General features: G+C 48.1%; 13 protein-coding genes across 13 annotated transcripts; 6 read left to right on the top strand and 7 right to left on the bottom strand.

Moving 5' to 3' along the window:
* The first annotated feature begins 144 nt into the window (after positions 1-144).
* FOXG_12060 (uncharacterized protein) lies at positions 145-1,039 on the top strand. Its single transcript, XM_018391790.1, has 3 exons — positions 145-393; positions 446-556; positions 650-1,039. The coding sequence occupies exons 1-3, from the start codon at positions 328-330 to the stop codon at positions 800-802; spliced, it is 330 nt and encodes a 109-aa protein (XP_018250511.1). The 5' UTR covers positions 145-327; the 3' UTR covers positions 803-1,039.
* Positions 1,040-1,207: 168 nt separating this feature from the next.
* Positions 1,208-2,163, bottom strand: FOXG_12059 (uncharacterized protein). The gene is made up of 4 exons (XM_018391789.1): positions 1,970-2,163; positions 1,678-1,919; positions 1,491-1,608; positions 1,208-1,436 (listed from the first exon to the last, which is right to left on the bottom strand). Exons 1-4 carry the CDS (start codon positions 2,090-2,092, stop codon positions 1,269-1,271), a joined length of 651 nt encoding a protein of 216 aa, XP_018250510.1. The 5' UTR covers positions 2,093-2,163; the 3' UTR covers positions 1,208-1,268.
* Positions 2,164-2,547: 384 nt separating this feature from the next.
* FOXG_12058 (uncharacterized protein) lies at positions 2,548-5,663 on the bottom strand. Its single transcript, XM_018391788.1, has 5 exons — positions 5,401-5,663; positions 4,047-5,322; positions 3,725-3,994; positions 3,530-3,668; positions 2,548-3,480 (listed from the first exon to the last, which is right to left on the bottom strand). Exons 1-5 carry the CDS (start codon positions 5,547-5,549, stop codon positions 2,645-2,647), a joined length of 2,670 nt encoding a protein of 889 aa, XP_018250509.1. The 5' UTR covers positions 5,550-5,663; the 3' UTR covers positions 2,548-2,644.
* A 2,007-nt stretch (positions 5,664-7,670) lies between these two features.
* Positions 7,671-9,530, bottom strand: FOXG_12057 (uncharacterized protein). The gene is made up of 3 exons (XM_018391787.1): positions 8,702-9,530; positions 8,164-8,651; positions 7,671-8,110 (listed from the first exon to the last, which is right to left on the bottom strand). Exons 1-3 carry the CDS (start codon positions 8,948-8,950, stop codon positions 7,801-7,803), a joined length of 1,047 nt encoding a protein of 348 aa, XP_018250508.1. The 5' UTR covers positions 8,951-9,530; the 3' UTR covers positions 7,671-7,800.
* A 1,594-nt stretch (positions 9,531-11,124) lies between these two features.
* FOXG_12056 (uncharacterized protein) lies at positions 11,125-13,377 on the bottom strand. The gene is made up of 2 exons (XM_018391786.1): positions 11,901-13,377; positions 11,125-11,852 (listed from the first exon to the last, which is right to left on the bottom strand). Exons 1-2 carry the CDS (start codon positions 13,256-13,258, stop codon positions 11,297-11,299), a joined length of 1,914 nt encoding a protein of 637 aa, XP_018250507.1. The 5' UTR covers positions 13,259-13,377; the 3' UTR covers positions 11,125-11,296.
* A 215-nt stretch (positions 13,378-13,592) lies between these two features.
* On the bottom strand, positions 13,593-14,567 carry FOXG_12055 (uncharacterized protein; the record flags this gene model as incomplete). The annotated part of the gene is made up of 1 exon (XM_018391785.1): positions 13,593-14,567. The coding sequence occupies one exon, from the start codon at positions 14,565-14,567 to the stop codon at positions 13,593-13,595; it is 975 nt and encodes a 324-aa protein (XP_018250506.1).
* Positions 14,568-14,900: 333 nt separating this feature from the next.
* Positions 14,901-15,799, top strand: FOXG_12054 (uncharacterized protein; the record flags this gene model as incomplete). Its single annotated transcript, XM_018391784.1, has 5 exons — positions 14,901-14,974; positions 15,034-15,211; positions 15,258-15,428; positions 15,475-15,531; positions 15,581-15,799. The coding sequence occupies exons 1-5, from the start codon at positions 14,925-14,927 to the stop codon at positions 15,797-15,799; spliced, it is 675 nt and encodes a 224-aa protein (XP_018250505.1). The 5' UTR covers positions 14,901-14,924.
* A 198-nt stretch (positions 15,800-15,997) lies between these two features.
* FOXG_12053 (uncharacterized protein) lies at positions 15,998-17,247 on the top strand. The gene has a single exon (XM_018391783.1). The coding sequence runs from the start codon at positions 16,106-16,108 to the stop codon at positions 17,108-17,110; it is 1,005 nt and encodes a 334-aa protein (XP_018250504.1). The 5' UTR covers positions 15,998-16,105; the 3' UTR covers positions 17,111-17,247.
* Positions 17,248-17,305: 58 nt separating this feature from the next.
* On the top strand, positions 17,306-18,285 carry FOXG_12052 (uncharacterized protein). Its single transcript, XM_018391782.1, has 3 exons — positions 17,306-17,484; positions 17,545-17,741; positions 17,795-18,285. Exons 1-3 carry the CDS (start codon positions 17,405-17,407, stop codon positions 18,058-18,060), a joined length of 543 nt encoding a protein of 180 aa, XP_018250503.1. The 5' UTR covers positions 17,306-17,404; the 3' UTR covers positions 18,061-18,285.
* Positions 18,286-18,726: 441 nt separating this feature from the next.
* FOXG_12051 (uncharacterized protein) lies at positions 18,727-20,909 on the bottom strand (the record flags this gene model as incomplete). Its single annotated transcript, XM_018391781.1, has 3 exons — positions 18,727-18,759; positions 18,812-19,444; positions 20,034-20,909. 3 exons carry the CDS (start codon positions 20,907-20,909, stop codon positions 18,727-18,729), a joined length of 1,542 nt encoding a protein of 513 aa, XP_018250502.1.
* A 524-nt stretch (positions 20,910-21,433) lies between these two features.
* On the top strand, positions 21,434-22,883 carry FOXG_20660 (uncharacterized protein; the record flags this gene model as incomplete). Its single annotated transcript, XM_018400956.1, has 3 exons — positions 21,434-21,447; positions 21,505-22,341; positions 22,391-22,883. The coding sequence occupies 3 exons, from the start codon at positions 21,434-21,436 to the stop codon at positions 22,716-22,718; spliced, it is 1,179 nt and encodes a 392-aa protein (XP_018250501.1). The 3' UTR covers positions 22,719-22,883.
* Positions 22,884-23,672: 789 nt separating this feature from the next.
* On the bottom strand, positions 23,673-24,163 carry FOXG_12050 (uncharacterized protein; the record flags this gene model as incomplete). The annotated part of the gene is made up of 3 exons (XM_018391780.1): positions 23,673-23,751; positions 23,801-24,038; positions 24,085-24,163. 3 exons carry the CDS (start codon positions 24,161-24,163, stop codon positions 23,673-23,675), a joined length of 396 nt encoding a protein of 131 aa, XP_018250500.1.
* A 1,499-nt stretch (positions 24,164-25,662) lies between these two features.
* FOXG_12049 (uncharacterized protein) lies at positions 25,663-26,173 on the top strand (the record flags this gene model as incomplete). Its single annotated transcript, XM_018391779.1, has 3 exons — positions 25,663-25,747; positions 25,804-26,038; positions 26,095-26,173. The coding sequence occupies 3 exons, from the start codon at positions 25,663-25,665 to the stop codon at positions 26,171-26,173; spliced, it is 399 nt and encodes a 132-aa protein (XP_018250499.1).
* Positions 26,174-27,063: the final 890 nt, after the last annotated feature.

Below are 27,063 nucleotides of genomic sequence, written 5' to 3'. Positions count from 1 at the left end.
CGCCAGACAATTGGCAACTTTTCCAGCCATCAATACTTAGAGGTCACGAGATCAAAAGGTTTCATCTGTAGGGTTGATAATCTGGGGTACACTTTAGCGGACAACGATTTCCCCACGATCTGTCGGCTCCACGTTGAAAGCGACAACAACTTGCGGGGAAAGGGGGAATCGGAAATTCAACCATCTTTCCGAGCATCATTCACGCGCTACTTAAATTCAATAGTTCACAACAGAACTGACCGCCAACCTACTTGGCAATCATTGTATCAAGGCACCCACACAATCCCTTTCACAAGTACCTTCGTGCTATACATCGCCACCTGTAAAATGGGTATCAACCGTGTCGTCCAGTTTCAGTTCAAGCCGGACACCGGCAGCGATGCCATCGAGAAGGTCACTTTTCAATTCCCGCGTCTTTCAGGGCAACTATTGACCTTATCTTTAGGTGTCCGCCAAGATCCAAGAGATGAGGGAAAAGTGCTTGCACCCTGAGTCCAAACAGCCTTACATTCAATCCATCCAAGGTGGCGCTGATAGCGCGCCAGAAGGCCTACAGGTAAGACAGTTCATATTACTCTCGATCGGTGGTGTCTCCCCTCTTCTGCTGACCATGTCCAACCGCGACCAAGATCGCTGATAGTAACAATAGCAAGGTATCACTCATGCATTCGTCATCCAATTCGACAGCCCTGAAGACAGGGACTACTACGCCCTCAAAGATCCAGTCCACCTCACTGTCGTGGCAGAGCTGGGCCCTTTGGTAGAGAAAGTTCAGATTATTGACCTGCCGAGGAATGATTGAGCAAGGGTTGCGTTGGACTCTGAGGCTCTGGTGTGGTGGCCCTGCTAGCGTATCGTTTGCAGGCAAGCGAGGGTGAATAGAAATTAGATTTGAGAGCGATAGTGATCCAGCCTTGAATCCATTTCCTTTACATACCACAATCCATTGTTTCGTATGATTATTTAGGAGGCTGGCAGTAATAAAGAACTTCAAAAGACTAGCATTATATTGCACTCTATAGTCTCATGCCATGAGCAGACTTTCTTGACGCAGGACACCCTATCATATGTGTTAGCCACCTAAGGTTTAACCTTATTGGCAGCAATCAGCTACATATTTAACGTAGGGCAGACTATAGGCCTGCTCTTTAACCTAATGCCTTCAGGCTTTTATCTTCACGACCGCATCGGCATGATCATCTCAAATTTCTGCACACTGTAATCTGTCTTGTCTATTGTATTCTCACATGAAAACCTTCTAAAGTTAACTAATGCTGGGCTGCCTTGGCCGAAACCGCCTTTGATGCGTCACGCTGGCTAATGCGCTCAGCCCATGCCGCCACGTTCTTCCTAGAGTCGATCAACTCTCCAAGTTGCAATCGGTTCCTAATAAATCCTAACCAGGGGACATGAAAGAGGTCAACGAGGCTGTAGTCCTATCAATGGGTCAATAATTGACGGGTGTTACGCGTGCTTTGCAAATCACGAACCTTTCCGGTCAGATACTCTTGAGCCTCGAGTGTCTTTTCATAGTAGTTCAGCGTCGTGTTGAGCACGGTCTTCTGTTGGTCAACTATCGCTTGATCGGTGTCTCCGAGTTTAAACAGCCTAGTTAGCCATAGGTCAATCAGAATGTTCCCCGTTCAGAAGACTTCGAATATGTTTTGAATATCTTACTTCTTAAAAATTAGCTCGAATCCTAGAGCAGAGACAGCCGGCTCAAAATAGGCATATTCCACACTAGCAGCTTGCTCGAATACTGCCAAAGCTTCCGGACCATCGCTAGGCGGAGCAAGGTGCGACTTGTGCTTCACGGCGAGGTATCGAGCAATGGCTCTAGACTCGAAAATCTCGACTCCATCGTCTTGGAACACTGGAACCTTGGCGAAGGGATGATGATCTCTGACATATTCAGGATCCTGTGTATGTGTAAGCTGCTAGCCTCAATGCTGCTCGTGCTCTGACTCACGTGGTGTTGTCCCTTTGAGAGATCTACGACTTTGAAGTCATACTCAATGCCTAGTTCTTCCAATGTGAGTAGGACTCTTTGAGTGCGAGTCGATGCAACGATTCCAAGAACGGTAGGCGCCATATTGGTCAAGATTGGTCAAGCGGTGCAAGAGGTAGGTTTGCGAATGAGAGTCACGATCGGGTCGGCGATCAACTCATTTAAGCAAATATTAAGGTTTAATATGTCGATGAGCTATTAAATGTCAAGGTAGATCCCATCAAGTCCGTCGGAATTACGGAAATGGAACGAGTTCAATCGATTGTGGAGCCGACGGAGCCGGGAAGACAGGCATGTCATGAGACAGCTGTTCAACTGACAACTTGTCTTTTAAATGGACATTCTTGTTCTCTCTAGTGACTGCAAGGATAGCTCACTTGATAGGGATGCAGATAATGGATCACCAGAGCGTGCAGCAGTATGGACACCCGTGAAACAGCCACGACGGCCCTGACACTATCCAATGGCACGTTGCAAGCTACATGGCGTTATTAGAATGATGATCAAGTCGCATAATAGGTTTTCTAAGCTACAGATGAGTAGAATTTACTGTAGCCATGTAGAATATATATAAGCCCCTCCGTAAATGCTCACAATAAGGCTTGTAGCTTGTGAGCTTTTCAAGCCACCCTGAAATCATCCATGGGCCATACTAGCCGTCTCACTCGCTCGCAGCCGCAGCAAGATCTGAGCATATGCATTACTAATCCCCCAACCTTTTAGCGATCTCATAAGCACCACCGCATCGTCCAACAGCTTAGTTCTTCCCTCTGCACAAAGCAGATTGCCGATTCCCGGTAACTTGACTCGGCTCCACCCCATCTCGATCCAAGAGTTAGTCTCCATCTGGTCCAGGGGCTTCGGGCCAAGCACCACAGCTGGAGCCGTGCGCGAGAACAAAAACCCATCACGGTAACGTTCAGCAAGCGCTGAGTAAAGCCACAGAACCAACACAGCCTGGAGAAGCGAGACTGGTGTACCAAAGTGCGATGACCGGCTTGACCGTACTACGTGGAGGATGCGCGATGCGTAGAAGCATCCAAGCCTTCCTTGCCCGGACGCTCCTCTCCAGCGATCGCTGATCGCCGCCCAGTCTTTATTGTCGAGTTTGCCGTATATGCATCGAATAGTCGTTGGAAGGAGGCTCTGGACCGGAGTATTGTGTGTCATCAAAGCCGTTAGCGCCATGATCTTGTGTGTTGTCGATGCCTTGGCTTCATCAATTGATTGCTCCATCTGGTCGGTCTCGATCAGATTCAGAAAATCAGTCAAGACATTCGAGGCTAGTAATTTGTCGTGGTATGAGAAGCCCGGGGTGCCAGGCTGGTCTGCACTTTTATCCTTGATGACGTTGGTGAGATGCTGCAGCATAACCTGCTTGCCTAAGGTGTTGGTTTTGGACCATACGAATCGCCAGCTATCTTCGGAGATGACACGCTCCATCGTCGGAAGTCCACCAGAGCCAGAGTTTTCTCCTTATGTCAGTAACTCGGAGAAAGATTATGATAGGTTTCAGCTTACCAACTGCAGGAAAGTTGGCCCAGCACTGGGCCGTTGATGCACCCCAACGATCATCCGGCTGAGGCAGGGATATCTGCAGTTCGGACAGCCTCATAAGACTCGTCAGGTCAAAGTGCGCGCTGAATGCAGAATCCAAGAGCTAGATGGTTCAAGACTCAGTATGGACTAGCGAGATATCTCGTTCATTAGACTCACCCAGATAGCAAAGCCTGCCCGTCGCCGCTCTTCGTCTAACAGCCAGATTTGCCATTTCTGAGCATGCGGTAACTGCAGCTGAGCAAACTTGTCTACGGGAAACATGTTTGTAAAAAGCCTTTTTCGTCTTCCGAGTGTTACGGGCAATGCTTGCAGGAATTCGCCAATTTCGAGAGACCTCCGCTCACCGCCATAGAGCAGGCCAATGTGGTTCAGGAGAATAGTCTGCGACATCCAAAGCTCTCTTCCGTTGGAGTTTTGACGTTCACACTGTTTTTTCAATGAGCCTCGGGTCCTTCATTCTGCGTCATCTAGAACTTACCATGGTTGAGCATTGTCGTCGAATAGTCTCATGCATTGCCCTCGAGCATGCCTGGGCATCTTTGATGCTTGAAAAGTGCGCACCGATTGCGGCCACTGTAAAGATAAGAAGCCAATGACGTTTAGACGAGGAGAAGGTCGACTTGTGCAGAATAGGCATAACTGGGTGGAAGTACTCAAAGTACAGCTGGACCCAAGCATTTAGCACTGGCGTTGGCGGAATAGCCAGATTCCTAAAATGCGGGAAGTTACCGCCGTTCTGTATCTCTGCTGCTGCGTCGGCTACATTCTTGGACACTTCCTCGGGGATATCATCTACATGTGCCAAATTCTCATGATCAACGTCTTCGGCCGTCAGGTGTGAGAGGTCAGGGAAGTTAAGCTGAGCGTCTAACTCGATTGAGACGGCAACATATTCTCTAGGCTCAACCGCATCCCTATCAATAGCTGGGGAGTGGCTGCGGCTGTATAACTCTGCCACGGCTGATTGATCGACCATCGAAGAGGCTGGTGTAAGCTGTGAGACGATAGGTTGCTGAGGTGCTTTGAACCCTGCGTGGTCGAACCAGAGTTCGTTGATGGCGTCGAGAGATGCATCGTTCTGGAGAAAGAGGGGCGCAAATGATTGATCGGCGCCGTAGTTGAGCCATCCGTTAGTGTCGAAGGCATCACTGAATAACAAAGAGGGTAATGGTGCCGGAATTGTATTTGCAGAGTTGAATTTTGCCAATATGTCGTCAGTATCAAAGAGGATGTCACTGGGGCCGTGCTGATGGCTTTGATATCCGATAGATGAGCTATGCTGTGCATCAAGCTGGGGATCGATTGCTTGAATATTGGCATTGAGGTCGTCGGGCTTGGATAGCTCGATGAATGGATCATGAGCCGGCGACATGTAGTTTTCAGCATAGCTGGTCTTGTTAGAGCCGTTATCCTGAACGGTCGCGGGCGGTGAGAGCGGCGAGTTCCTGCTATTCACGTTGACATTGATGCTTTCCATGGCCTCAACATTGACCGGGGCTTTTTCTCGGTTCCGCTTGCTGATTGGCCTGTCAGAACTAGCCTCTGACATTTTTCGCTTCGCATGAGGCTCGTAGTAGCAATCATTGTCTTGTTGCCGACATCTTTGACATGGGTGCTCGCCATCGCATCTAACCTTTGATGTGCTGCACGGCTTGCAAGCTTGCGATACTCGACGGCGATCATTTGGGCGATCACGGCTGTCTTGACGGTCCGTACTCAGATGTAGGGTTGTATGATGACGAGCAAGAGAGTCGCTACAGCGGTCAGCATTGGTGCAGCTCCCAGGCGGCATAGGTAGGTAGGTCGCAACCAAGTCGGCAGGGCTTACTTACACGCGACCAAAGCTTTGTCCACATTCGGAGCATGTGAACGGCTTCTCTTTTGTATGAGTGCGTAGGTGTCTCTGGTAATGCTCCTTGCGCTGAAATGGGAGACTGCACGTCTCGCATGAGAATTCTGGCTGAGTGCTAGGCGGGCTCATGATTATGCTGCCTCTCAAGCTGTATGATATGGCGTTGTTCAATGTCTACTTGTACGGCGATAAAAAAAAAAGGCGCTCAGGTGTGAAGCATGAAAAATAGTCGCGTCGAAGACGTCGAAGTTTGGGGAAAAAAGGGCTGGACTCTATTCGATCTCTTTACCCCATACTACCAGATCAGATCACCTGCAGGATCCACCTGTTACCCCGGAATTTAGCGCATTCGACTCCAGATGAGTAATTCGGAAATCGGAAGTCTTCCGATGGCCTGCTTTATGAGGTGGCCCCAAGGCGATTTCTCAAATTGGTCTAGTTTGATGAGTGGCTTCGAATCTGGCTCGGAGGTTTGGTTCAGACAACTATTACTAAGCGGCATGGGGTATAAGCACAATCCGTAGCATCCAAAGTTACCCTGGAGAACACAAATAACAGTGCTTTTACGGTATGAATCTACTATCTTAAAGCCGCTGTAAGCCCTTTTCGGGGCAACGGCGGTTACAATGTCAATATCACACTACTAGAAGCTGTTCCCGACATACTTGATAAGCGATACCTAAATTAATTGCTGATGTTAATGCCTTGACGCTGGACGCAACGTTTTTGGAAAGGTTTAGTAACAAGAGCAGTTTTTGTTTTTACTTTCACAGTTCAAATTTGATCAACTCAGGAACTCCTTTGGAATTCATTACCATAGCGGTGCGGATGACACAGAACCTCTAAAAACCCCTTATTTAGTAACACCATCACCGCCAATCCTGATACTATGTCTAAGGACGCCGAACGGATGAAAGGTAGATAGCAAACTTGGCAACGATAGTTGAGCTCTAATCGAGATGTATAGAGCCTCATATTATGAAGGCATCGTACAGAAGAAAAAATCGACACCCGAAACTCCTGGGGCATATGAAAGACCTCCCTTGGAAGCAAACATCATGACTGAGGGGGGGCAATGGCATCGCTAACGTCACTCGATCGATAAAAGGGCTCTATGTTAGACCAGCTGCTCCACACAAGCTAGGAAGCCTCAACGATTACATCTTGTCAATTGAAGAGAGATCATGTTTCAAAGCGTAACTCAAGTAGCGCTTCCACACAGCGAGACACTTGCTCGCGCAATCGGAGCCTTCAGGCGGATGGCTTTACAGGAACATTGAAGGTCATGCTGTAAAAGCCTCCCTTCACTAAAATGTCAAAGGATGTGACTTTGAGGACCCTAACCTGAAAGACTTTGAGTTCTCAAGTCCCATTGCAGATATCGCACGTCTTGCCCCTCACGCCATCGATACAGAGGATGAAGTCTACCACCATTCAGATCGTCAAGGCCTGCCAAACGCAAGCTTCAGCAAAACCCAATACATACACTGGTTAGGAGTGGTAGTCCTCGAAATTGGGCTTGGTAGACGGTGAAGCAGATTTATGACGATACAATCAAGTATGATATGGATGGCGTTGCCCCGGCGGCTAGTGTGATGTCGTATAAGCTCAAAAGCGCGTATTTAGACAATGCGAGGAAGGAATTAGTGCATCAAATGAGGCGGGTTAGGCTGTCAAGAAGTACGGTAGTGGTTGCCTGCCCTGATGGCCAGTGGCATGTCAAGACAGGAGGAGGGGAACTTTGCAGACGAGTTCGAGGAAAGTATAGTTCAAAAGTCTGATATTAAGGCTTTTGTCAGATAATTGCAGTCTTTTAGGGCCATATGTAAATATGCTAAGTATCGATGAATAGCTTAGACTATATACGTAATAATCCATGGACCGCCGTTGCTGTCTTCCAATGCGCCAGGTCCAGTCACAGCTTTTAAATCGATGCCATATTTATCTTGTCAGCATACTCTCAGCTGGGCCATTACCCTTCAAAATCACAGCTCAGGCGAGGCTCTCTAGATCTGCAGTGCTGACGATCTCTACAATCTCCGGCTTTTCAGCTTCTGCCAAAACCCGAATAGGGAAATGGCTTGGCCCTAAGATGCCACGAGACGGGCGTGCTGATCAGTGGATACGAATAAGGGGTCTTGCACCATTCTGCCGGATCATCGTGTTTCTGACTCTGAACTGTCATGTCAGTTATCATTCGGTTCGGAAGATATCAACCGATCTCACGAACCGAGCCGATCACTTTGTGGGGTAAATCCTTCTTGTCATCAACAATCATTAATCTTGGGATACGCTATCTAACTACTACAAAGTGAGATTGAAAATGAACTAAACATTACATCTGGTATCTTCAACACGCCCAACGAAAATGAGAAATAATCTACACAACTCTGAACTCGACTGTCTTCTTGATAACATTACCCTTGAGGTCCATGTCCTCCAGGTTAATTGACCCATCGCCTTGTGAGGAACCGCCCTCAATGATATGATCTGTAGAATCATTTCGTGTCTTGTGAGTGCGTGTGCCGCCATCAACACCGACGACATGCTCTGTTCTATTTTGGGCAAAGTCATCCTTCTGGGTTGAGGTGAAGCGACCAGGTTGGCTGCTCTGATGGACATAGCGATCGCGAGAGGAGGGGTAATCCTGGGTACCGTTGAACTTGAGTTTGGAAGAGAGAAGATCGATGCTGCAGAAGTTAGGTCAATGGCTAACAAAATAGATAAATGCAGGAGGACTTACTATAACACCATGGAGTACAGACAGAAGACGGCGTAGAAGAATCGGTCCAGCTGGGTAGCAATGTTCTCCGCCGTCTGACCAGCCGTCTTGAAGGAATGCGTCACTGCGCGAAGTGTGCCCTGCAGAGCCAGAAGAGCGACTCTCATTTCTGTGCTTCGAGCCAAGTATTGGAAAAGACCACCATTGCGCGCAATCTCGGCAGATGAAGTCTTGGCCGATGTGAAAAGGACGATGAGGAAGTATGCGCTGAGACATTCGAGCGACGCGATGAGACCGAAGTAGGCGATGTGGATATGGTTAATGGTAGCCAAGAGATCCTCATTGCCGGCGAGGATTGATCGGACTCGGAAGGTGATGATGACGACGCGAACGACACAAATGCCGGCGATGCCTGACCAGAAAAGCGACATGAAGACCCTCCATCGCGTTCCTCGAAGGACTCGTTTCAGGATGATGTAACTGTAGAAAAGAAGACCGGCTTCTTGCAGCTAGTGACCGTCAGCTCGGCACCTCCAATTGAGTAACGCATCAATCATACCAGCCAGAAAATATCAGCAAACACCGAAGCGATCGCAAGCATCATAGCAGGATGCTTCTGGTAATACACATAGTAGCACAATCCATTGGCGACAGCTCCCGCCGCTGACGACAACATGGGCACAGCGGCAAGGAGCGTCCAGTTGGTGATACCGCAGACGAGACATCCCAGCAGGACATTTCCCATGCAGATGGTCATCAAAATAGACCAGCTGAGCTCGAAAAACACCGGCACCGCTGCATCCGCCATTGTCGATCAAAGTAACGTCGAAAGGGTGGTATGGATGGTAAGAAAAACGAGTAATGAAAGTCGGAGAAAATAGAAGGAAAAAGAGAAGGAAAAAGCAATGTGACATTGATGGCGTTAAATGAAGATCTTGGCCTCGATGATCACCCTCCCTTCCAGTTAGTTGGATCTCAGCTGCACCGCTGTCATATCATAAGTTCCCGATAACCCCCTTCGATAAAGGCAAGAGGTCGATTAGTTTTTGACCATTGTAAATTAGAGAGGGATACCCTTGATTCCATGGCGTCGGATACAGTGCGCTCCGCGGTAAGAGATTGGCTCGTTGGTCTGCGAGACGACACCAGTACTCAGGCTATCCTGCCAAGTGAGTGACGGGTTCTCCGCAAGTGGCAGTCAACCCATGGGGAGGCGTCAACGGTTGGGTACATCGGTTTCGAACTAACGAGCTTGGTCAAACAAGCAGCGCAGAACTAATCCTGTTTTGTACGGTCTTGACTCGTGGTTCTCACGGGGAGAAATGAGGGGGAAAGATGTGCACGCATTTAAAGTTTTGACTTCGGCATCTGGTCTAGGCATTTTTCGCTTTCCTTGCCGGTAAGGGGTAAGGTTGAAAAGCCGGGGTAAATCGTTAGGGCGGTTTATTTTCAGCCCTCCTTTACGGTATTTCGTATCAGGATGTGAACCCCTGTTTCCCTGGAATGAGCTGGACAAACTCTGTTGATCGTCTCTCCTGACTGTTCATTCGGAAGATATTTTCTGGCTGGGCTAATGCACATAATCCCTGATTGCATCATGCCATGTGTTCAATTAGCAGGGCTGGTGATAGGAGACAAAACGCCAGAGGCAAAGATCTAGAATGACTGAGGGGGACTAGTTAACCGAGTGATCCGTCTCCCAATGTGATCAGTGCCCACGGAATGTGGGTGCGCAGCCGAGTTGCCGTCCGCTCAAGGACAAGGCGTCTTGCTCATGCATCAGCACGTATGAGAGATAAAGAATCCCTTAACTTTAATTCGCATTAAATATCACTTCCCTCCTCGCACCATCTCCGTCGCAGCATTTCATCTGCTCTAGCACACCGTTGTAACCGTTGCATTCTTCTGTTCCTGGGGTAGAATCAATTCGAGACCCGGGGAAGAATGCCTGATGATAACCTTCTTTCCCCCTCCCGTGGCTTTTTCGTTTATGAGTTGCCCGCGTGATAGGCGAAAAGACGCAAGCCACAAATCGGAGCTTCGCGGATGTTGGGAATACAGCACCGACGCCACAGACATTCTCACATGTCACTGTAACTGCCGAGTGGCTTGAAGAAATGAAGGTTGATAGGGTAGCTGAACGTTGATTGATGCTAGCGATTCTGGATATCCCACTATCCCACACTACCTATGACTCGAGCGCAGCGGGCCGACGCTACTGAGTCAATATTGTACGTGAAGAATGAGGCTAAAAACACCATTAGTCAAGATCCGTCTGGACTCGTCTCTGTAGCTAATATTTATGTAAAATGACGGAAAGAATAGGGGATGAAAGCAATTCTTCGTTATGTCGCATTGACAGGCGTAGAGTTTTCAGGGCATCGTTGTAAAAGACCCCATTTTTCATCTTGAATAGATTGACAAAGTATCATTGAGATTAAATCTTCACGATGAGCTTTCCTGTTAAGATTTTAAGCTTCTCGTGAACCCAATCCCTATGCTTAAATTTCCTGTCTTCGTGTTAGCACTCAGCGCCCGAAGGAATAGCACGAGCCCTGAATCTATCGCCCATCCATTTCCAGATGAACACAAGTCGAACCTCATATCATGGCGCATTCGAGGTAACAGCCTGCTTTAGCTTATGACTTGAGAGACGAAAACTTCGCGATTATGCACGGGCCAGAAGCCGGGTTGAGCTTGTTGGTCTCTCCAGAAAGGAAAGAGGGTCCATGAATACGGAACCTTCCGTGATTTTCAACTAAATCAGTAGTGGGAGAAAAGAAACTCCAGAAAAGATGGCCGAAGCTCGCGACTTAGTACAGAAAGGCATCTAGGGGCGTATCCACTGCTGTGGGTTTCTCCCCCCCTTTTTATAATTTTCTAGATCCATCAAAAGCTTCAGGGTAATCAATTATCACTATATCAAACGAGTACTTCATCACATCAGATAGCAACCTAAGATTCTTAGAGAGAAGGGGAAGTCGGACAAAGGTGATCTGAATATCTTATTGTATATGAATGTCTTGATTTTTCTGCAGGGTCTAATAGATTTTGGCCGAACTCTTGATCAATTAGCGCGTTCTCAAATTGGTGTTGGCTCCTGATTCCCAAAACCTTATCTGGAATATTGTACTGCAAAATATAAACAAAGAATCTACAGCGAATTTCTAGCCTGCACTTCATCGAACACACTGTCTGAGAACTCATCAAACCACAACTGAGGAAAAGAATCAAGGCTGAAGAACGGATTTGAGCTCGTAGTCGTGTCATGACTAGTCTCATCCACTCCTTCAGCAAAGATATATCCAAAGTCGGTATAGGGGAAAGCCGGTATTTGCGGGGCTTGTTCAGGAACGGCTGGCTGTATCTCTTGATCTTGCTCGACAGCCGTACCCAGTCCCTTTGTCAGAATATTGATGCTACGCTGTATGCCAGGACAGCTGACTGTAATGGCGTTCAAAGCTCTAATAAACATCTTGAATCGCTCGGCAGTATCAGGCCTGCCGTTTTTCATGTCTTGCACGACGACTGTAGCTGCGGTGTAGGTGCAGTAAGCCATGATATATGTGAACCGTTGGAAGCCAAAGGTGTTGTCGAGAAGCTGGAGAAGGTGTTCTACGCATTGAGAGGCTTCTTGGCATGCTTTCCAGCAAGCTGGGTTATTTAGGAACGGCCTATGGAGTAGAATTATGGTGGTATGGTATAGCATTCTGGAGATATGTTAGATCGGTGATAGTGTCAGGGCAATTTGCACTTACTGCTGGGCTACGAAATGTGTAGGCGGGCATGTCTGAGCTTGATAGTCCACACGCAAAGCTGGTGGTAAACTTGAACGCCAGGAGTGCAGCCTTTCTCTCGTATTCTGTACAAAATCCAAGACATCTTTCGTTCTTTTACTTCCATAAATACTGAAAAGAATATCATTGATGATGACGCTCATCTTGCAAGTATATGCAAAACACAGTAACAAATGCGACGGTCTCGGTTGATAGCTCTGGAGTGCTTCATCGTCGGGGATGGGATAAGGCGGCCATAACTCGGTTTCTGGATCATCGGGCAAAGCAGGGTCCCATTTCGGTGGTTCAGGCAATGACGGCGTTCTCCCGAGATACAGACTCAGTGTTTTATCCCAGAAGAAGCAAGACCATGCCAGATGCCGACCGAGTTGCGTCCATATGATATCCCCAGACCTTGCAGGTGATAGCGAGAAAAGACCGATATCAATGGCAACTCGAAATGCCATTCCTCCGTACAGCCAAGCTTGCGACACAGAGCCTCTACCAATTTCGCGAGCACTAAACTGCAGCAGTGCTTGAACAAGCGGTATAGACCCTTCATTATGTATGTCATGGCTGAACAAGAGTTTCGCTCTGGCGAGTAATTGCTCCGTCAAATGGCGTTCCCTAAAACGCGTCGAATGCAAACACAACACGCTCAACAGAAACGGAGAGAAGAATTTCCCACCGACTGCGGCGTCACGGAGAAACAAAGCCCGCGGGACAAACATAAAGTTCGCGTGAACCCACGTCCAATGCGTTGCGAAAAGACGTCGGATAACATCCTGAGGAATGCTGAGATAAACTGCTGCGCTCTCGACGGCTTGATCCTCCCAGAACCTCAGCTCTGGCGTCTCCATAGGTAGTGGCTGGCGAGTTTCAGGGCTGTGTGCCACGGTGACTTGACCCGTGGTTGCTTGCGATGGCGTATCTCCGGGATCGTGAACTGCTGAAGTGGTGTCGTAGTAAGAACGGGCGGTATCTAGAGGACCGTCCGCAACCTCAATGGTCGGAAGAGGATCTGCAAGCGTTGAAAGTCTCGTGCTCTCTGCTAGAACTGCCGCGCTAGCTTGTAAAGGCGCAGTGCTGGTTCCATCTTTGTTCTGAAGGTCTTTGATCGTCTGCTCAAGCTGAGCGATCTTGTCCGCCATAGCACGAATCTGCGTCATAGGCGGTGGTCGATCATATTGGCAAGTCTCATTGTATGCTATACAGATACCGCAAATGGGATGGCCTCCATCGCAGCGGACTTTGCGGGCACGACAGTTTTTGCATGTCAATCGGGCTGTTTTCTTTGGGCGGGGCGGAGATTCTCTTCTCTCGCGCCTTGTCTTGGGCATTATGTTGTTTGTTTGCCAGCATATGAGTCTTGCGAGATACAATATACTTTTCGCTTAGTTCTTATGGGATCTGGATGAAATTGGCTCATCGTGGCCTGGCCATTGAAGTGAGATTGATGACAGGTCGAGATGAAGTGAGTGTTGGAGTGGCCGATCCCGGAAAAGCTTGTATCTACTTTGGGCTAGCGGTCTCCACTCCGCAGCATCATCCTGAGATGCACGTCACCTTATTGGAGGATGTCGAATTATATGAGATCAACATCAGTATGAAGAAACGTACTCATAACACCCTATTCCATATGATCTACTGAGGACGAACCAATGTCTAATGCATCTAAGCTACTCTATTCCCTTTCTCCTCCCCTCTTAAGAGCGCCATCGCAATCTCCGCAACCGCCATACCACTCTGACTCTGATTCTCAACTGTCGAAGCTCCAACATGCGGCGTCAAGACAACGTTCGGCAACACCAGCAACTCAGGGTATGCCTCAACAGTCGGAGGCTCAACCACCATGGCATCAAGACCAGCGCCATATAGCTTTCCGCTTTTCAGTGCAGTTAACAGTGCATCCTCGTCAACGATTCCACCACGGGCGCAGTTGAGCAGAATTGCACCATCTTTCATGGCGTTGAGCTCTGCGGTTGAGATGATGTTCTCAGTGTCCTGGGTGAGAGGAAGATGAAGAGTTATGACATCTGATGCGTGCAGAAGATCATGAAGTGTTGAGACCTGGCGAAATCTGCTTTCTCCAAAAGTGCTAAGCCACTGCTTTCCATCAGAGAAGGGATCATAAGCGACGATATTGCCCTCCATAGCTCCAACCCACTTCTTAGCAACAGCGAACCCAATATTCCCCATTCCAACAACTCCCAAGTTCTTCTTGAACAAGCTCTTTCCCAGCGTCTGACTCCTCACAATCGCCTCCCCATTTCTCGTCCGACGGTCAATCTCAGCAACACGTCGTGACAGCGTCAAAGCCAATGCAAGTGTGAGCTCAGCAACTGCTTCTCCATTCAGACCCGGGGTGTTGTACACTTTGATACCCGCTGCAGCTGCTGCTTTGAGATCGATGTTGTCGACGCCAACGCCTTGCTTGACGATGTATTTCAGCTTCTTGCATTTGGCGAGTTCATTTGCGCCTAGGCGAGTCTCGCTGCGGAGCATGACTGCAGTGGCATTTTCAACATATTGGTTCTTGTTCAGGTCTGTTGGGAGGACGACATTGATGTCGGATGATTGTTGCAGGGCCGCGATGGCGTCTGGATGGTAGGGGTCCAAGACGTAGACCCTTGGTTTGGAGTCAGCCATGATAACAAGCGAAAGATAGTAAAGTATTTAATGTGACAATTATAGCACCTTGAATTCTGTGGTATTTGTATTCGATTTATAAATAAAGCAATCAAACATTTGGCTGCGTTCTCCATGCAATTTCTTCCGGGGCACTTTCCCGGAGGTTGTCCCGGACAATTTCCCGGAAACCTGCCGAGAGACTGGTGCGTCCATATCAGCCCAGCAAACCCATCTGAAAATTCTGTTCTAGAGAATATTATATATAAATCCTTGAATTTCGCATCAATGAGTTTTACAAGATCGTTTCATAAGGCCCTTGTTGCCAATCGCGCTCCTTTCCAACGTTACATCTCTACAACCGCCGCCTTATCCACAATGGCATCTTCAGACCTTTCGCTGGCCGAGAAGCTTCGCTCCTATTCCACGTAAGTGCCAAAGCTGAAATTCACGGTGATAAACGATAGTAATATGAACTCCGGCACAGATGCGATGTATCAGACGCATTGCTCAAAGTGGGCGTTCCTCATGGGGGTTTTCTTCCCAACTTGAGCATGTGGTCACCTCTACGACAAGAAGGTGATAGAAAGCTCATTGGACCTGCATACACTGTCAAGTTTGTCCGCAACACTCAGACCAACGCACCAAAGCTCAAGGAGCATTATGTACGATCCCACTTCCTTGATATGAGCCATTTTTAACGGCCTGTAGATTGATACTATCCCAAAAGATTACGTTGTCTTTATCTCAGCGCCCCATGGCATCTTCAACGCTGTATATGGTGGTCTGATGAGCACCCGTGCCAAGTACTCTGGAGCCGTCGGCACGGTTGTCGACGGTACTTTTCGAGATTTGCAGGATCATCGCAAATTAGACTATCCAGTAGGTCGTTCATAACGTGGTTAAGGTTCCAACTAACAGATTATAGGTCTTCGCTCGCAATGTCGGTACGCCGAGCTTCTATGAGGTTGCTCGCCCCAGTGAGGTACGTGATATTCACCAAAGGTAGGACGCTCATGACTAAAGCATTATAGGTTAATGTGCCTGTGAAGTTACAGGATCCTGCTCTTGATGTGACTATCAATCCGGGCGATATCATATTTGGGGATCTAAATGGGGTTGTTTGCGTGCCCAAGGAAGTGCTATCCAAGATTGTGGAGATCTTGCCAGGGCAGGTTGAGGCTGATGACAACATGGCGCGGGATATCGCTCAAGGCAAGACGTTCACAGCTGCAAAGAAAGAGTATCGTTGAGGACATAAAGGAGAGACCGCAGGTTATATCCATGTAGCTATAGGTATAAAGGGGATATCGTATTACTGGTTTGTAATTCAGAAGTGAATAGCCTCAGGGTAGGGCGGAAATGGCAGCTTGTAAGCGGTAATACTCGGAGATGGCCGGATTTAGATAAGCAAGATAAGGAACTTAACGTTAGCGGTTTCACAAGAACAACCCCGAAATGCTGACGAGACCGCCTTGGCTATAAAAAGACGCCCTTGAAGCAATTTAGAACTTTTTATTCCTTCAAATTAATTTATCCAGTCTGATCCCTTATCCAATATGACCGTGTTGCGCTGGGGAATGCTCGGAACGAGCTTCATCTCCGACGTGGTCGCCCGCTCCATCCTCGCCAGCCAAAACTCCACCATCGCCGCAGTCTTCGGGCGCGACGAAGCCCGCCTGAAAGCATTCGCCGACAAACATGGCATTGCAGAGCGATACGCTTCTATCGATGAGCTGCTCGACAAAGCTGAGATAGATGTCGTGTACGTCGGCCTGCCGAATCATATGCACACCCCCGCAGTGTTGGCGGCTGCTAAGCGAGGCAAGGCGATTCTGTCTGAGAAGTCGTTGGCGACGACGATGGAGGATGCCAATGCGATTGAGAAGGCTGTGAAAGATGCGGGTGTGTTCTTTTTGGAGGGGCTTATGTACCTCACGCATCCGTTGATGAAGAAGATTCAGGAACTGCTTCTTGAGGGCAAGATTGGGACGGTGAGAGGTGTATCGGGGTACTACTCTGCGAATATCTGGAAGAAGGCGAATCCTCTGAGCATGGGAACTATCTACAATCTGGGCTGTTACCCAGTCTCACTTCTGCACTTCGTCATTGAGACAGCTTTCGGAAGCGACGCCTTCGCAAAGCGTCAATTGCACGGCTTCGGCAATATCTCAACCGAGGGCAGCGTACATGTCCGCGACGCATCACTGACAGTCCGTTTCGACAATGGCGTTCTTGCGAGTCTCCAGTCAACAGACAGCTACGGCAACGACTCATCATTCGCGATTCTTGGAGACAAGGGCAGGATCAGGTTCGTCACGAACCCTTGGCTACCTATCGCAGGCGACAACATCATCGAGATCAAAACCTACGGCGGATCAACGGAACAAGTTATCGTACCCGCAGACATGGACGCGTTTGGATATCAGGTGAAGAAGGTGGAAGATTATTTATCCCGCGGTGTTAAAACAGCTGAACGGCCTTCGCCGAATGTTGATCAGAGTGTTGAGATCATGGGACTGTTGACGGAGTGGGAGGCTTTGATTCAGAGTCAGCATAAATAGTAGTCTTTACTGAATTTAGGCCATTACTCAATGTCGCATAAAAAGCCGAATCATGAAGATACGTTTGGACACGACAATGACGTTTTGTGGAATTCTTCATGTTTCTTCCGCTAGCGAAATTGGGACAAGGAACGAGAATTGAAGGTGGTGACGTCAGCGTTACGAGTTGAGCTCCAACGTCTTCCAAAGGCGTCTCCGTATTTATTTGAAACCCGCTGCTCGTTTATCTTCCAATCTCTCATTAATCTTCATAAGTATTCTCCCAATTCATAAAATTAAACCACAATTGTAAAGATGTCCGAATCACTTGCCGCTTTCCGATCTGGGAGGAGTGACGAGCTCCAGAAGCTCGCGGAAGAGCACTTCCAGCACGAGTACGTCCAACCGCTTGTTCTCACGCTGAATTGAAGGTTGGAGATACTAACGTCGTCAAGTTTGAACGATAATGACCGCGAAATCCTGAGAACTGCGGGGAGCAAAGTCTCAACCCATACCAAGGTAGGCTCGTTGCTGGGCCTTGGTTTCGGCGTCTTGTGCGCTTTCAGACTACGAAAGATGCGATTGGCCTACTTTAACGCCTTCAGAGCGATGGAGAAGCCCGTCGAGGTCAAATTTGCTGATGGCAGGACCCGTACGTCATGTCTTGCAACACGCATTTTGCTCTTATGCTGACTGTTTTCATAGAACCCATCCCAGATCTCACCGCCCAGCTCGCGCCTTCAAAATGGGGTGATGCCGCCACGTATTTCTTCTTCTCTATTGGAGGTCTGTTCTTAGGTGGTGAAACAGGTCTTCTTTCAGGTACCGCGTCAGCGTCACGCACTATTACGAAGAATCCTGAAGCAAAAGAGCGGATAGAGAAGGCATGGAAGAACTATCGCATTGATGCGATGAAGCAGGAGATCAAGAAGTTGGAGGGCAAGTCAAAGCTTGAACAGCTCTTCAGCTAATGGGAAAAGATGTATGATTTAGGTAATATTTGCGTCGAGCATACTAGCTTGTTGGGATTTCAGATATTGTTGAAAGTGTCGGATATACGACCAAATGAGTACAACCCAGATTTACAGGCTTAAGAGCGACTAATAAAAGTCGAATATACGGTTGGTCTTTTGATAATGTCCCTATGACATGTCGGAAGCCTGCTAGTTGACATGCGCTGATAAGGTGGATGCCCTCATCGAACAACCTTTGGCTTTTGATCTGACCTGTACCGCAGGCAGATAAATAGGCAAGAAACGGACCCTCTTGATGTAGGTTGAGTTCGAGGAGGCTTGCGACTGTAAGGGGATTTGTTTCCCAGTCCTTCAGATAAAGCTGGCTTTTGGAAGGATCAGCTGTATCAGTGCATCCGTGCCCTGCAAAGTGGAAGACCTTGCACTTTCGTAGATGTGACAGCACATCGTCTCTGATGGGTTCAGGCTCCATAGGATGTAGCTTCATCTCTCGACAGATATCTCGTAAGACGCTAATTTCTTTATCCGCAAAGGCTAGCCTTCGGTGACCAGGCGTTTCACCAGCAGACACCAATAGCGCCTCGTTGTGGGAAACAGGCGCCGTCCTTCGACTCTGTACGATAGCTGATACTGAGGTGGCATATGATGACATAACTCTGTCCATTACCGCCTCGCCGTTTCGTTGACTGTACCGCCCTGCAGCATGAATAGGAAAGGTACTGAGAGAACCAGTCAAAACCCACCATACCCTCTTCATCTCGCCTGAATGGGGTGGTTCAGTGAAACCCAGCGCAGTCAGTATGGGCTCAGCAACGACATCCCAAAGCCATTCGAGAACCTTGAGGCTACCTCGACCTAATGGCTGATATTTTGAGTCGATATCGTTCTTATCTAAGCGCGGGAGGGGAATGGCACTGAACCCATCCTGCTGGATGATTATAGCGTCGCAAGCAAGAGGGCCGACGTTGACCACAATCACAGGGCCCAGAGCGGCTGCACTTCGCATCCGTTCCTCATCTTCGGGCCGTGCGAAGTTCTCAAAGCCCGGTTTTGAACGTATCTCCTCCAATAATGCTGAAATCTGCTCTCGGGTGTCATATCTCTGGCTCATCTCGTTTTCCCAAACCTCTTCGCCTAGTGCAAAGTCGGATTTAGGAGCAGAACCTGTGTCTAGCTGGTCTCGAAGATGTTTATATCTGCCGGCCAGTTCCGGGAAATACCTCTCCAAATCCTTGATATCAGCCCGAAGCACGTTTATGGAAGACGCCATGACTCCTCGAGCCATCTCAAGAAACTCAAGGGCAGTGGCTGCACTCTTTCCTACTTCCAATGCAAGTGATGCTGTCTCAGTACCCAAACCTAAAAGCTTGCTCGCTTCACGCTGTATATCAGTGTTTTGTAGTGAAAGAGGTCTGAAGAGTGACAGATGATCGATGGTTTGGGAACCAGCCTTATATGCCTCGTTCCAGTCACGGTTCCAAACGCAACTCTGCATCATGGAGTAACCAGCCTGAACACGAAGAAACATGGGGGCACTAAACTGATTTAGGACGAGTCGATATAAGGAAATCGCTTCTTCGAGGTCATCAGTGGACGCCAACTCAAGATATCGTAATTGAAGTCTGTCTGCAAGATTGAAATGCCGCAGGGCTTTTGTCTGGATGACCATCATGCGTGGCAGTGAGGGCGTCTCTCCCGATCCGGATTGCCTCTTCGAGACGCTCTTTGTTTCCAGTCTTGTGATATGCCTCGGCATATACTCCACCAAGGTTACTCAGTCGGACAGCACGCCCAATCTCGCCGTCAGCAGTCAAATCAACGGCTTCGCTAGCAACACGGATCGCTTGTTGAAAGTGATCGTCGTGTCCTGTTTGCCTGTATCTAAGGCTTAGAATGATGCCGATGTTTCCAAGTGATCGGGCTCGGCTCCTTGGTTTCATCGGTAAATGATTGAGAATCTGATCTACTACCACCTTGGCGGCCTGGAAATCAGCTTCTTCCAGGGTCTGGGAATACTTCTCTCCCAGTCGATCGCAAAGGGACTGTAGCCTTCGCTGTCGATTCTTGGAGCTGATTGGAGTGTCATCGACAGCTTGTTGGCACGCTCTTATGCTATCATCAAGATCGGCAGATGTTCCGGTCCTCAAGTATCGTTGAACGAGACGCTGGGCGAGAATCCATACATTTCTCGCATGCTCTTCTGAGCTTTGATCTGGGATGTTGATGATGTACTCCGAGGCTCGGATCGCTTCCTCAAGAGCATCTTTCTGTCCGAATGACAAGTACAGCTTAAACGTAGTATCATCGTAGCTCCGCAATCGTGATTTGAGTTTGGGATGATCGACGGGTGTAACCGCCAGTATGGATTTGTGCATCTCGAACATCTTGTCCAAATCATCTTCATCGTGGAGCCTGATTGCCTTTTTGCCGATGAAATGACATGCTGATTGCAGGATTGTAGCGTATGACGGATCATCCTTTTCTACTGCGTCCACGGCCCCGTATGCTACTCGAGAAGCTTCTATAGCATCGCTTTCGGATTCTGTCGCATCGCAACGAAGGCTTAAGCCGAACGCGAGGCTAATGAGCCACTCAGCTCTCCTGCCATCGCCCACGGAAGAGCTATCGATAGCTTGTTGCAGAATAGTGATGGACTCCTCGAGAGCACTCAAACCTTCATGCGATCGCGATAACAGATAAAGCTTTCGAAGTGCATGTGCAAGCAAAGTCGTCGTTGAATAAAAATCGGCGTCGTCGCGCGACATGCTCTCCAAGCTATTTCTCAGACTTGCAATAGCCACTTCCAATTCCTCCAAAGTCAGATCCTCGGCTAAGTCGTCTGCCATCATTTCAAAGTTTTCGGAAGGGACTATGATAGAGCTTCTGGTGATGTACTATCCGTCAGTATTGCTAGGCCAGAACTAGTCACGTAGGTAGCTTGTCCAAACATAGTCTCCCATGCGACCCTCCGCTATCATCGGCGATGACGATTGAAAGCAGGCTCCCAACTGATAAAGGCGTTTGCATAAACCCCTCACTACAGAAAGGTGGCATTTCCTGACTGGCTGGAACACTTGCGCGTGGCTGCATGACTGCAGGATAGTTTCAGCCGAGCCATAAAACAGCGAACCGGCTTAATGATAGCGATTGAGTGTCGCACTTTAGACAGGGAGGGGGGTCAGCAGATGAGTTGTTCAAGATGAGGCTCTGCCTTGCGGATTCCCGCCCACCAAAAGCTCTTGTTGCTGTCAAAGAGGCATGAATAGCCTGCAACATTTCATTATTCAGTCACTGGCATTTTTTCTCCGATAAAGCATAAGCTTTAATACATTTCGAATTCCAATCACATATTGGTTGCGCCGCTTTGACAATGTCTCATTACAAGTACAGTCCCCAGCACCATACAACATGTTTCGTATACTGAGTAATCCCTTCTTTTAGTGGAGAACGTCTGTCAGAGATCGGTGACCTGACAACCGACCTTGAGACCCAGAGAGATGAGGCCACCAGACAAGGACGTGAAGCTCAATCGGAGCGCGAAATCAGAGCAGCTCAAGACAGACTCAGGACCATACAACGTAGCTCAGAGGACTTGAGAGGTGAGCTCGAACGAATGAGTATCGCCAATACTCGCGCCAGTACATCAACACGAGACACCAGGTCTTCTTTCCAAGGACAGCCTTCATCATCTAGCAGACAGCCCCACCGAAGAACGTTTAGTCCCTCAAACACTGCCTCGACGTCGGCGCCGCGGAGATCTAGAGAAGCGAGTAGGACGACACATAGTCCAGATATACGTCCATCAACAACACTAGAGACGAGGTTATCCAGACAACAGCACCAGCGAGCGTCTAAATCAGAGAATCTACCCCAAGGTACTTCATCAAACTATGGTCAGCCTACAACTTACCAGCTTGGAACGTCGAGGGTACAAGGCTTGAGCCAGGCTACGAACACTCGAACATTCTCAGCCTATCAGTCTCCGGAAGGATTCCAGCAGACCGTGGTCCCTCGAGCACCTTCTTTGCAAACCCCGCCGGTTCAACAACAGCCATATTACGGAGTTTATACAACTAGTGACGCAGCTCCCAGTGTACCGGCGACCTCTAGACAAGACGACTCTACAAGTTCTGGCTCCAGCGAGTCAAGTGAGGATGAATACGCCGACGATCGGGTTTCTCCGTATTGGGGAAGCCGAAGGCAGTTTCGTGACGTCGTTGCGAGTGTCGCTGCCCGTGGAAACGCAGAACCTGCCCAAAGACAAAGATCGCATCATAGGTCTGCATCAGGAGGTGGAATGTATGAACCACCTGCAAACCCGAGTCAGGAAAGGGGAAGGCCATCATCCTCTAGTAACAGAAGATCCTCTTCAAATACCTCTAATGCTGTCGCGGGAAGTGGTCGCCTACCGCGAACGGAAGGGCCAATACTACCAAGTCCTGCAGTTAGCCTGCCTCGACATATGGCTGCCCCAATACAATATCAACAATTTAGGCCATCCAGCCCGCTGCCTCCACCGAGCCAACAACTTGCGCCGGGATATCAATTTCCTCCGCGTGATTCTTCGAGTCGATTCGATCCAGCACACAGTCAATCAGGCGGATCAGAGAATCGATATCGAACTGCAAGAGCACCACCGAGTATCGGGGCAATGACGGCACAGATGCAGCAACTAGGATTCAACCAACATAAACAACAGAGAGCTCCCATGGGTTCGGGTTCAGGTATACCAATGTCTGGGACCTCTCTAGGCTATCCGCAACAACCTTATTCTCGGCGAGCAAGCAGTCCAAACACAAGTGCAAACGCATATCAAAACACTGTCCCGCGGCGGATGTCGACGCCGCCTATAGGAGCTAACACTATGTCAAGCTTGTCCACGTATCTAGCCAGTTATCAACCAACATCAACCACCAGAAGGGGTGTGAGCCCGGGCCGTTCAAGACCTCAGGGTTATAGTACCCCACGTCAATCAGAAACGTTACCTTCGTTTGGAAGTACCAATTCGACTGTAGGCTCGTCAATGCTTCCAGCAGGCCATGCCCGACAACCTAGTGGGCCAAGAGGAAGGGATCCAAGTCCGTTGAGAACCGGGCATTATGGGACAAGCCAAGGGCGGAATTTGACACCACCGAGAGGGGCCAGAGGGAGAAGGTAGTGAGCATAGAAGTAGCAGTTGAGAAAGGTTCAGTCATAGACTGCAAGTATAAGACTGTATCTTTAGTGAAGTGTATCCGCGAGACTAGCATTTCTATACTGATTATTACCTATCGATCTTCATACTCCTTCGTGCAGTGGCGTGAGCTCAAGGCTTACACAAGGAATATCAGCCCCAATGGCAAAGAGTCTGATTGCTATCTTTTTTCTTTCCAGTATTGATTAGGTCACTCAACCTTACCTGTTTACAGGACTAATCAAGTATGAGAGGCAATCACTACTGTATTATTAAGAGATTTATATACACAAGATGTACTAGCTACTTCAAGGTGCTCTCCTTTCTGGTATTCCTCCTTCCCTCCTTTATATGTGTTCTTAATCAATTATCGTGGCTCGGAGCCTATTGTGCCCACTAAAGTTCAAACAATAAGCTACCCTCCTAATAAGTACTATTAGAACTCTCTGATTGTTCGGCAACCGGTGTACACTTCGAAATCATTACAGGCTTTGTTATGAGCGTCTTGAACTGCCCTAAAGATACCAAGTAAGAAGACGAAACTTATTAGGGTCAGGCACTTACCTTCGTCCTGCAGGACCTCGAGCAGCGCTGACATCAACATAGTATGCATCTCCCCAGAAACACTGAGGGTTGATAGTAAAGCCAACTGGTGCTTTGAATGCATCGCAGTAAACATCGAGATGTCGGTCATTGCGAGGGTTTGTGATAAGCTGCATTCGATATCTGTCTAGACCACTCTCGACCCAGTCCTTTCTGTATCGGACTGTCATGGAGCAATCTGCCCGTTTGACCTCAGAGACTAAGATGCGTTAGATATGAAGTGTCACCGAGAGGCAGCGACTTACCATCAGGAGTAGGAGTAGCCAGAGCTCCAGTGATGAAGGGGATGGCCATGGCAGCCTGGGTGAACAGAGTGAATTTCATTTTGGTGGAGATTAGTTAAGGTGCTAGATGATTGAAGAATAAGAACTGAGTTAAGATGGAAGCATGTAGTGCGGTAAAACCTCTCATTTATAATCATAGATAACTATTTCTGTACAATAATACGCTTCGTCTATTTTGTCCAGAGAAATCCAAAATTGGTAAAACTATATCCGGGCCCCTGTCTCTGTGGCTGAGCATTTATTTCCTAACTTCATCCTAAATCCCATTAGTTCATAATATTAGCGCCAAGTCGGCGATTTATCGATGTCAGAGTTGTATTTTCCGATTTACGGAACTGCTTCTCATGTGCAAGCCAGGACCCTTGAGTAAACTGCGGAGTACAGTTACATACCCATGTTCCTATTGCGGGCCTGCTACGGAGTAGGACGTTGCATTCCTTCGATGGTTGGCTGCAATACCGCACACAGACACCGAAAAGAACAGTTGATCGCTTCGACTGGCACTTTTGATTCTGACCCCCCGCTGGTAGTCCGACGGTCCAACGAGATGCCGATGAGTGTCATGTCACCAGAACGTAGGTAACAAGGAGGCAACTGGAGCAATCTTACTTATAAAATGCCCATTATTCAGCGGTGACCACGCAATGACCAGATGAATGCATGTTCGGGGTTGACCTTGTTGGAAGTCGATCGACACCTACTCCGTACGGAGTAAACTACGCTGGAGAGCCGCTGTTCGCGAGGGGGTGCGGGGAATGTGGGGTCCCTAAACTTCTCCAAAGAGCTGCTCAACAAGTTTCCTTAGCCATATCGGGCTGTCACCCAATAATAGTAGTAGACATATACACTTCTGTAAATACAACCCACTAAAATTGCCACGAAACACTGCCTTCTGTATTTCCCCGGCAGAAACAAGGGCTGTGCTTTCAATATCCCCAGGCCACTAGCAAAACTTCCGAATGTAACTGCAATAGTGAGACTCAGCGGGTCGAGCGCGTCTATTCAGACAAATACAGTCGACGATGTAACATAACCTATCATCACTTTTTAGGCATCTAGGTAAGTCTAAGTCACACCGTATTATGTGGCTCTTGTCTGACAGCAGATCATCTCGATAGAAGGGCAGAACCACAATTTATATAATCACGCGGCGTAATGAGCCCCTTGAAGTGGATAACTTATACAATAACCGTCAGAGACTGTGCTATTTCACAAATCAATACGGGAATGGGATTCTAAACCTTACATCCAGAATCCCAAAATGGAATCTTGAGGCAATTCAAGGATCAAGATATGCCTAGTTGTGGATTCAACCAAGCCGCGCAAGACCGCCTAGACGATTAATTTCTAATATCCGACGGAGTGGTATATTACGTTACACTTCGCTGGGAGCCACACCTGGAGATGTAGTCTGACTGATCTTGGGCTACTATAAAGTGAAAGTGTTGCCTCGGCAAATGCTTTCCGGTCCTCCTGCTGTATACCCAACTCGCAAGCATATTCCTTGTTCATTCAACTGTGTTATTCCTCTCAATCAAGATGAAGTTCTCAATCCTCGCACAGGCCATTCTGGCACTTCCTGCTCTTGCCACAGCCATCCCCGAGCCTGTTGACACGACTGAAGGTAAGTCTTCTGCTACGTTTAACTCAAAGGCTGTTGAGTACTAATATCACCCATAGTAGATAAGCGTGCGAACTGCAAGTTGACCCTTCAGTGGAAATCCAACTGGTATGAAAATGCCCTTAGGCGATACCGAGTGCAGCTCATTACGAGCCCCCGGAATGACGACCATCTTGGCTTGTACTGCAACCAGTTCAAGGTCAACGCTGTTCAGCTTGAGAATGTGCAATGCTTCTGGACAGATGGGATGTACGTGCTTGACGTTAGTGAAGTACAAGGTCCTGCTGGTTATGCGTAAGTACCATTATGTCTATGTTGCTTTTATTGATGTCTAACTCTATGATTCATAGCCAATACAAGAACCAACATAACCTTGCATCCAAGACTTTTAATCGTGGAACTGGCTGCGATGTTATCCAAAACCTCTAGACAAAATTTGGAAGTGTTGATGTTTCTGCTACTACTTATATGGTGCTGTTTGCTATTAAGGGGTATTAGGTACATGGGTTAAATGTCGAGGTTATAATTGATATTAGAACAAGGAAATCAGATGATAACTACAAATTTTAACTCTGTCAAGGAGTGAAGTTGTTATTCCACTCTCGGCAGAACTCGGGGGTATGAAGCCCTGCATTGTCTTCGTATGTGTAATTGGAGAATACAGTGTTAACTGCTAGACAAGCAGTCCCACAGAAGTTGTTTCGTTTTTGCAACAGCTCGCAACTTATGAAACTGGCCATATGAACCATCATACTTGATGTTGCATTACAGCATGTGTGGTATTCTGTCCAAATCATCAATACCCCAGCTGTTTGCTGTGAATGCCGTGAATTACTGTTCGACAACATAGGGTAAGTGGAACGCATCGAGCCAGGCCGCTACTATTCTTAGACACTTCTGCACACTAACTAAGCTGATAACTTGAGATAACCCTCATTGGGATTAGTGCTTACACCTCCACGGAGAATATTCAACACGGAGGAGGTGACTTGACAGATGAGAAGTACCGTGATTACGGCCAGGCCTTACTGCCTTATTACTTATCTAAAAGCACTGTTGCCACTGCAGACCACTTGTGAATTCTCGGTCGCTGCATATTGCCTCAATCGTCTTTTTATTTTCGCTCAGCCTTATTGCCAAGCTGCACATGGAGTCACCGCTGAAGCCCCCACTTCACCCACTTCCCAAGATTGGTTCAATTTGCAGTGATAAGCGCTTCGTGCAAAGGCGCAGTTTCATGTGCAACACAAGACTAGTTCTAATTGGTTATGTCAGTAGATAGGCTGAAAAAGGGCTTCACGCTCGCGTGGTGTTCTTGG

Source organism: Fusarium oxysporum, chromosome 13, assembly GCF_000149955.1.
Source record: "Fusarium oxysporum f. sp. lycopersici 4287 chromosome 13, whole genome shotgun sequence".
Taxonomy (NCBI): domain Eukaryota; kingdom Fungi; phylum Ascomycota; class Sordariomycetes; order Hypocreales; family Nectriaceae; genus Fusarium; species Fusarium oxysporum.
This window is presented reverse-complemented; position numbering and strand designations above follow the sequence as displayed.